The 8,646-nt window shown below is 40.6% G+C and overlaps 1 protein-coding gene across 2 annotated transcripts; it reads left to right on the top strand.

The window, feature by feature from the left end:
- Positions 1–284: 284 nt before the first annotated feature.
- spoplb (speckle type BTB/POZ protein like b) lies at positions 285–8,090 on the top strand. 2 transcript variants are annotated; one of them, XM_030771110.1, is made up of 13 exons: positions 3,010–3,019; positions 3,155–3,283; positions 3,476–3,611; positions 4,294–4,422; positions 4,587–4,708; positions 4,971–5,122; positions 5,215–5,342; positions 5,442–5,619; positions 5,722–5,777; positions 5,909–6,031; positions 6,258–6,400; positions 6,600–6,653; positions 7,039–8,090. In XM_030771110.1, the coding sequence occupies exons 4-13, from the start codon at positions 4,345–4,347 to the stop codon at positions 7,181–7,183; spliced, it is 1,179 nt and encodes a 392-aa protein (XP_030626970.1). In that variant the 5' UTR covers positions 3,010–3,019; positions 3,155–3,283; positions 3,476–3,611; positions 4,294–4,344; the 3' UTR covers positions 7,184–8,090. The 2 variants fall into 2 exon arrangements, with proteins under 2 accessions (XP_030626969.1, XP_030626970.1); XM_030771109.1 differs by lacking the exons at positions 3,010–3,019; positions 3,155–3,283 and adding an exon at positions 285–449.
- The last annotated feature ends 556 nt before the right edge of the window (positions 8,091–8,646 follow it).

Raw genomic sequence — 8,646 nt, 5'->3', positions numbered from 1 at the left:
GTCCAGAGTTTGCAAATAATATGAATTAACTAAGGTTTAGGGTCAACTGTGAGGTAACCAAAGCGTAATATTGGTACGTAGGCTTAAGAGGTCACATAACCTCTCCCTTTCAAAGATTTAATCACTCGTCAGTTCTACCCACTTCCACAGACCACATTCGCATGCTGCTGAAAAGGAGATATTTGTAAAGGGGATAAAACGAACTGTGAAGGAAGTTATAAGTACCGTTGCACCACATTGCGCGTGCGCTGTAGGCTGGTGGAGAACTGAATAGAACTGCAGACACCGCTATGTGCTTTAGCTAAGCTGTTTTGAGAGAGAAAGAGAAAACGCCTCACAGTCATTCACTGCGAGGACAAAAAGTTAACTTTTTGCGCACAAATAGTTTCTAGGGTTAAGAGTGGCCATATTAGAGTTTGGCTTTGTCCGTATTGAGGAGTGATTGAGAGGTTTGTAATTTATTTTTTATATTAATTTCAGCAGCGCACTATGCATTGCACAAAGAAGTAGCATTATCTTTTTTTTAATGTAAAGTTTAATAATGTTTTCTTTTGCTTTGAAAATCCAGTGTATTTATTCTACTTAGTGCCAATTTCTTTGTATCAACTGAAACGGAAATTTTCCTCTTGCCTTTGTTTTCGTTATGGCACTTGTTTGGGCCGTGCATGAAATGTAGGCCAAGCTAGCTTGGGTAGCTAAGTGGTTTTCTACTTCAAACTCTTTAGTTTTCTCCGCCAGATATCCTCACAGATAATCAGCTGACCGCACATTTGACTAAAATCATACTTTTATGTATACGATTTTTCCCAGTTTCCAGTGGGAATGTATTTATTATAACTTGAAGCCAATCGGATAGTGCTAACTAGTTTTAGCATGTTAGCCTGTAAAATCTTTCGTTTGCCATTTTCCAGTGCAAGTTGGATAACTTGTTGTCAACTAGTAGCTCGGTTATTTATCCGTTAGTAATGAATGGGGAAGGGATTTTGTTTTGGCTGACCACAAACGACATAAAATTGGACAGTGTGACTGTCACATATTAGCCCCAGCTACAATGTTTTAGCACATACTGAGAGCTCGCTGAAGCCGCAATCGACCGCATTTGTGATGTTTTTTCTTTTTCTCCTTGGCTGAAAGGTGAACGGAAAGTTTGCTTAAGTAAAAGTATCCCATGCATGGTTTACTCAACGTAAACTTTTAATTGAATGCCCTGATAGGATTTTTCCTTCGCAGCCTCTGAACTTTTATGAGTACGAGTAAACTAACAAGATAATCAGCAACATGTTTGGTGTAATAGATAAAAATTGGAAACGATACAAATTCAAGGGAACGATCTCTTGAACATAATGGTCAGTTCAAACTTCATTATAAACTGTTTTTGCAGCCAGTTCGCATTCATATGCTTGGGAGATGCTGATACTAGTTTTACCGTTGACTAACAGTCTCTGATGGTGATTTGGTCTGGAGTTTTAAACAGGAAAAACAAGACGCGTCAGACGAAGTCTGTAACGACAGATTTCGCACGTCTGGTTACTTGAGTCATGGACGTTTGGGAAATTATACAGTTAACTATTTCTCTGAAATACAGTAGCCATGTAGGTAATGTGATGGACGGTCATTTGTATTATACATGGTGTGATGCAACGTGCAGTTTTTTTTATAAGAAGTCTATTCAGTTGTGCAAGTCTGTCAGTTCCCACTCCATGTTTCTAGTCAGATTCGCTAATCTGTCTGCCGTTACCCTGTTTGTGTGTATTTAGTCTCCAACATGTGGGAGTCAGATTTCAGTCTACGTCAGGTTTCCTGTCAATTTTATCGGAGCAAGTTAGTGACCATGCCTCCAATGCTAGCCTAAACCTCTCAAAAAATATGGTGGGAGGTGTGTGTGTGTGTGTGTGTGTATATGTAACAAATTTGAACATTTTTATACACAATGTGCATGCCAGTGTAGGTGATGGCCTTGCGTTGCTTTTGATTTGTATGAAATCAGTTGTTCTTTGTAGAAATTAGTCCAATATTGATCAGATGCCTTACCTATGTTAAATTGATGCCAGTGACTAAACTTTAGTGGTTAAGAGGTAGACTGGCAGACACTGTTGTGCTCTCTAGGAGATGACCAGATAAAGAATAGTCAATGGACTGTTACAGTGTGGAGAGTAGTTACTGAGTTACTGCAGGTCAGGTGCACATACACAGAAACACAGCTTGTCCTCATCATGGCCGAGATGACAGGGATGCCCTTTAATGGAATTCGACATAGGATTGGAAAACTGTGGCAGTGTTTTTAAAAGAGCGCAATACTTGTATGCTTTCATACCCGCTGACGGAATTTAACATCTATCTTGCTTCTATTGGAATATAGACAGGTTTGTTAAAAATGCAGTTTTTTAAGATTTCCTCTCTTTGTTGTTTAAACAATGCTGTTACGATACATCAGTCTTGTCCAAACTGCTTTAAGCTACCACTGGTTCATTAGACTCTCCAAGCCTCCCACAAGGAGTGACAGAACCAAAGACAAAACAGTTTAAGTTCATTTTGTTTTCTGACTAGAAGACTTCATATTGAAGGGTTACGTGGTCTTACCACGGTCAGCATTAGGTTAAATTGTGTTCTTACCACGGTCAGCATTAGGTTAAATTGTTTCACCCATGGTGTAGCCTGACCTTCCAGGAAAGAAAATTCCCCATGTGTTGTTGCATGACACAACCTATCCTGTTCGAAGCAAAGGAATAATTTTGTTAAGTTTTATACTCTTGGTTTGTCATGTCCTGCATATTTCTGGTCTCACTCCTTCTCAGTCCTTTCACTTGCCTGGATGGAGATTTAGATTCTTTTTGTGTTACTCGAAGAAAGATAGGTTCAGGCAGTAGATTTAGTTTACGTTCAGGCAGTATTACTCTTCCCACTGTTTTTGGAGTTTCCTCTGTCTGTCCACAGCATTTGGCAGTCCAAGGTCTACAAGTATTTGAGCAAGTAGCACTGCAAATGGCTCATCCCTACGTGGTGGAGTTTGAAGGCTTGTGTGAGTTTGTAATGTGTCCTTTTGTGAAATTGCCCCTCTTGAGTATGCAAGTGTTCGTCAAGTGGCGCATTTAAAAAAAAAAAAAAAAAAAGGACCTTTATATCTGGATACAGCAAGTCGCTGTTTGTTTCTTAGGATGTCTGTTGAGTAAGTAAGCAGTCAGTAACCAGTGTTGCACCCTAGAAGGGAAAGAATGGAAGTACTGGAAGCTTTTGCAGATCAGCCTGTGTACACTGTTTGGCGGTTTGCTCTGTTCCAACTCAGGTGATAACATGGGCTTATATTTCACTCTAAAATCAGAATAACATTAGTAGGTAATTGAAAAGTTGATTCATTAAATGACCCAACTAGCCAGAATTTTGAAAGCCAGACTTAATGGACACAGTCAGTGGTTTTGGCCAAAGCTGGTAAGGCTGTTGGAGTCGGTAATGTGTGTGTGTGTGTGTGTGTGTTTAGGATGGGCTGTGGAGAGACTGAGAACAGTATGCAGTGAATAGGCCTGGCTCCAGTCATCTCACCGCTGGCACAGTGCCCAATTCCTCGAGATGATGTCAGTAATGGCATGAGAGGCCCGGCGTGCGCCCAACACAGCGTAAGTCAGAACTAGTTGTTTTTGATAAGCATCAATAATCTATATTTTTTCTGAACAATGTTGTTTTTACTGCAGAAAACTTTCCCAGCATAAATCACTCATGCTATGTGAAAATTTGCCATTAAGATATGTCCCATGCCCTTTTCAAATGTCAGTTATTTATTTATAGTAGTCACTCGTATTTTGTTGATTTAAGCTGACAAAGTTGTTCATATGGGGTACCAAGTGCTCGTTAGCAGTCCCCTGAGGCCACTTCAGTCCATTAAAAAGTCTTGGTCATGGACTGTTTTTCACTGGAAGACTCTTACTCTTATCAGATCAAGAATGCTTCATGTTATGACAACTTTTTTCCTGGTTTAAATCTTACAAGGGATCATTAATTACGTGTTTGGGCATTGTATAAGCCTAATAAATGATCCCTGGATAACATCTAGCTGTTTGATATCTGTTGTACATTTGGGTATTTTCAGATTCTGTGAACTGTGAGCCCACATTTGTGTTTAAACTTATAAATTTCAAGTTTCTGAGTTGTTGAAAAATGGAAGCCAGGTCTTTGTTAAACATTTCCGTGAGTTGCTTTGTCACTGAAATCAGTGCTGAATTCAGGTGAGAATATTGATTTGTCCTATTGACTGACGTTGTATGTTTCATGATTGATTTTTTTTTTTTGCCTGTGTTGAAGGTCAAATTGTGAACTTCATAAGAGGGACTTGAGAAGGGGGGGAAGCTGGCCATGTCCCGGGTCCCCACACCCCCTCCCCCGGGGGAAATGACATCAGGACCTGTGGCAGAGAGCTGGTGTTACACACAGGTGTGTGCTTCTTTAAATAGTATTATACATGACATCTCAAGTGCATTTCTGTGTTTTATATGTTTTCAGACGGCCAGTTAAAAGTACTCAGCCCTCCCTCTTTTTTTCAGTCCCATTGAGAAAATCTTGTGTATTGTTTATCCTTTTAACTGTCTCTCTACCAGGTTAAAGTAGTGAAGTTCTCCTATATGTGGACAATAAACAACTTCAGTTTCTGTCGTGAGGAGATGGGTGAGGTACTGAAGAGCTCAACATTTTCCTCTGGTCCCAACGATAAGATGAAATGGTGAGATTTTGCAAAGCATTGTTCACTAACTCAGTTAGTGTAGCAGGTTATTGTATCTCTGCTCGTCCAGACTGCAGCGGCAGTTCCCTGCCTAACTCATTTAGTGATCCTGGCATTGATTAAGGTTATCTGTTAGCTGGACCTGCGAGGTCTCATTTCTAACCATCACTCTCTCTCTCTCTCTCTCTCTCTCTTTTCTCTGCATATTTTTCCTTTTCTCCATCTCTATCTCTACCACCCCTCAAACGTTGTCTCTCTCCAGGTGTTTGAGGGTGAATCCAAAGGGGTTGGATGATGAAAGTAAAGATTACCTTTCTCTGTACTTGCTGCTCGTCAGCTGTCCAAAAAGTGAGGTCCGAGCAAAGTTCAAATTTTCCTTACTCAACGCCAAAAGAGAAGAAACTAAAGCCATGGGTAAGTGTTTCCAGAATGTTCCAGACATGTCTGTGGTGTCTGAATCTCAATGATGTGCAACTGCCAAAACCATGTTTTTTATGCCCCCACAGAAAGCCAAAGAGCCTACCGATTTGTCCAAGGAAAGGACTGGGGCTTCAAAAAATTTATTAGGCGAGACTTTTTGCTCGATGAAGCAAATGGACTTCTTCCAGATGACAAACTTACCCTTTTCTGTGAGGTACTGACTGCGCACATTTTTGAAGTATTGCAAATCATATACGTGGGGGTTTTTTTTGTTTGAAACATCACATTGTCTAAGTTCATGTGATCGCTGCAGGTAAGCGTGGTGCAGGACTCTGTGAACATCTCTGGCCAGTCCAACATGAACATGCTGAAGGTTCCGGAATGCCAGCTGTCAGATGACCTGGGCAATCTGTGGGAAGGCTCGAGGTTTACAGACTGCAGCCTGTTTGTGGGTGGGCAGGAATTCAAAGCACACAAATCCATATTGGCTGGTGGGTTCAGGTCACCTTGCGTAAAGAGTTAGCACAATCAAATAATATCTAGACGTTAGTGTAGTTTTCCTATTGTAACATCTCCTCTTCTTCCGCTGACAGCACGGTCACCAGTTTTCAATGCCATGTTTGAACACAAAATGGAGGAAAGTAAGAAGGTAGGCAGTGATGTGATTCATAGTTTATAGTTTTTGCAACTTTTTTTTTTTTTTTTTTTTTTTTTGCTGCCCATCAGAATTTTTTATGTGACACTGCTGTGTTGTCGTCCTTGGTGGCGTTTGCCCTGCAGAACCGAGTGGACATCAGTGATGTGGAGCCAGACGTTTTTAGGGAGATGATGGTTTTCATTTACACAGGGAAAGCTCCCAACCTTGAAAAAATGGCCGATAACCTGCTGGCTGCAGCAGACAAGGTAAGACTGAGCTGTAGACAGTTCGAGAACCATGGCCAATACGCAATCACTTCTCCTCAGATTACGCTTTTACCTAGTATGTATCTTTACACAAATAAATAAATAAAATGATCTATTTTTGTCCCACCCTCTCCTATTTAATCTTACCCTACTTAATTTTCTTTCTCTCCACCTATCTTTTGCGTCTTGTGTACAAATCTCTCTCTGTCTCTCTCTCTCTCTCCAGTATGCTCTGGAGAGGCTGAAGGTGATGTGTGAGGAAGCTCTGTGTAACAGTCTGTCTGTAGAGAATGTGGCAGATATCCTGATACTGGCTGACCTGCATAGTGCAGAGCAGCTCAAAGCGCAAGCCATAGACTTCATCAACAGGCAAGCGTGTATACACACACACACACACACAACATTGCGTCACTCATTCCTGTTAGTCATACACACAGGGCGTCATCTCTAGTTGAAATGACTCCCTTTTTTTGTTTTTTTTTACTGGTTTAAATTGTTTCATTCATTGTTAGTCAGTGGCAGCTCTGACTTGATTGTTGCTTGAATATCTGCTTTCTCATCTTTTTAGGTGCAGTGTTCTCCGACAGCTCGGTTGTAAAGATGGAAAGAACTGGAATAGCAAGTATGTTTAAAAATATAAATAATTCTAATGCTTCCAACAAAAGATTAATAACATGTCTGTAGCTGGAACAAAATATTTACCACATTTTGACATCGGGTTGGACACTCTGAAGATGGGTATGTGGAACATTTAAGAGTGGAACTGTGACCAGAATGCCTAAGCGATTACAGTGTTTATTGCTAAACTATTCACACTAACTCTTCTCCTAAGAGCTGTGGAAAGTCAGTTCTAATATCAGAGATAAGCCCAGGCAGTACACATGTCTGTGCATATCCACACGTACAGCAGTATGTGTGTATATCTAGTTATTTCATCATGATATTAGCGATTGTGTTGTTTAGGCTGACCTTTGATCGTTGTTGTATTGTTTGTGTGCGGTTTGCAGTCACGCAGCGGATATAATGGAGACCGCGGGCTGGAAAGCCATGATTCAGTCTCATCCTCACTTAGTGGCCGAGGCCTTTCGCGCACTCGCCTCCGCCCAGTGCCCTCCGTTCGGCCTGCCCAGGAAACGACTAAAACAGTCCTGACCTCTGCTTTTAAAGACTGCATAAAGACACGACACGGGACGGAACCACCCCAACCCCTCCTCCCAGCCTCACTCCACTTGCCTGAGCCAAGTTGGGAGGAGTTCTGTTGTTCCACAATGCTCTCTGCTCGCCAGAGACCAGAAGGACTTGAACATGGCTGCCTCCCCGTCAGCTCCCCCAGTTTGTAGGAGGAGTCCTAGGAGCTTCACTTTGCGATTACGTCATTTTAAAAGGGCCTTAAACAATCTTGCCACCCTTTCTCTCTCTCTCTCTCTCTCTCTCTCGCTCTCTCTCTCTCTCTGTTGTCTCTGTGTGAAACCTGTGCCTGCTGTGGCTAGCACAAGGCCTACCCAAATTGCACTAGATACCCATAATGCAGTAGATTTAAATATGGTGATGTTTAGGACTCTGTCCATTAGTGTTGTCTTTGGGCCGAGTCTCTTACACCCAGATGTTGAGCCCCATTCGAGATCAGGCCTTTCAAAAAATGGTGGGAACACATGTCAAGCGCAAGATCATTTTCACAGACATTTTTTTAAAGGGGTGTTATTGCCCATATTGATGGCAAAATCTTTTGTATTATGTTAAACATCTCTAAAAAAAAAAAAATGGGCATAGGTATTACCTGAAGTTCAGGCTTCAAAATACTTGGTAAAATGTGATGCATCGTGAGTATGTGATTATAAGTATTACACACAACTGAAGATTTCTGTATTTTGCACCTCCTTAATTATTGGGTAAATATGAAGACTTGTTTACCATTTTTTGTTTACAAAACATTTTTCCTTTTCACACACAGACTTATTTTTGACCTTAATTGTATGGATTTTATTTTCCGTTAAATACTGCTTTGCATACTCTATCAAATGCCAGAGTTCTTTGTGTTTGGGAAAAAAAAGTATTGTGGTTATTGCTTTGGAATTAAAAAGGCAAAAGCATAAGAGGTTTTTGAATCTTTTTTTTTTATCATCGGGGGGGAAAAAAAGTTTGAGTCTTGTTAAAGAACTGGACACACTACAGTTTCAACTGCAAGTAAAAAATGAAAAATATGGACGTAAAAATGACCATATGGAAATAAGTTTGTATTTACAAGGTCCATCTTTGTCGTCCAGTGAAGCGTCAAAATAATTAAAACACCTTTATCATAGACTGATGCTTATAATATTCCTGAAGTCTCTTTTCCAACAACACTTCTTCAAATAATATCTTTAGTGTCATTCACTCTTCTGTAAATGGCTCTCCTGACTTGACTTTAGGTGAAGTAAATGAACATTTTAAATCTGGGGGAAAAAAGAGCAGCTTTTCATAGCAAACCATCAGAGATCACTTAAGCTGTGATCAAAGAGGTTACACCACAAATCCTCAAAGGCCATGTTCAATCCCCGCATAAAATTAAATGCCCATGCAATAATTTAGAGCTCAGACTGCAAAGACTGGGTGTTTGATGTGACCTTTGTGCTTGA

This window comes from Chanos chanos, chromosome 4 (assembly GCF_902362185.1).
Source record: "Chanos chanos chromosome 4, fChaCha1.1, whole genome shotgun sequence".
NCBI classification, from domain to species: Eukaryota; Metazoa; Chordata; class Actinopteri; order Gonorynchiformes; family Chanidae; genus Chanos; species Chanos chanos.
Note: the sequence above shows the minus strand (reverse complement) of the source record. Positions and strands in the feature narration are given on the sequence as shown.

Bases quoted from the DNA above. Each gene is read 5' to 3' on its own strand.
- spoplb (XM_030771109.1), top strand. From the start codon at position 4,345: ATGTCCCGGGTCCCCACACCCCCTCCCCCGGGGGAAATGACATCAGGA. The intron at 4,709-4,970 runs GTGAGATTTTGC...GTCTCTCTCCAG, and splicing joins CCCAACGATAAGATGAAATG to GTGTTTGAGGGTGAATCCAA. The intron at 5,620-5,721 runs GTGGGTTCAGGT...TTCCGCTGACAG, and splicing joins ACACAAATCCATATTGGCTG to CACGGTCACCAGTTTTCAAT.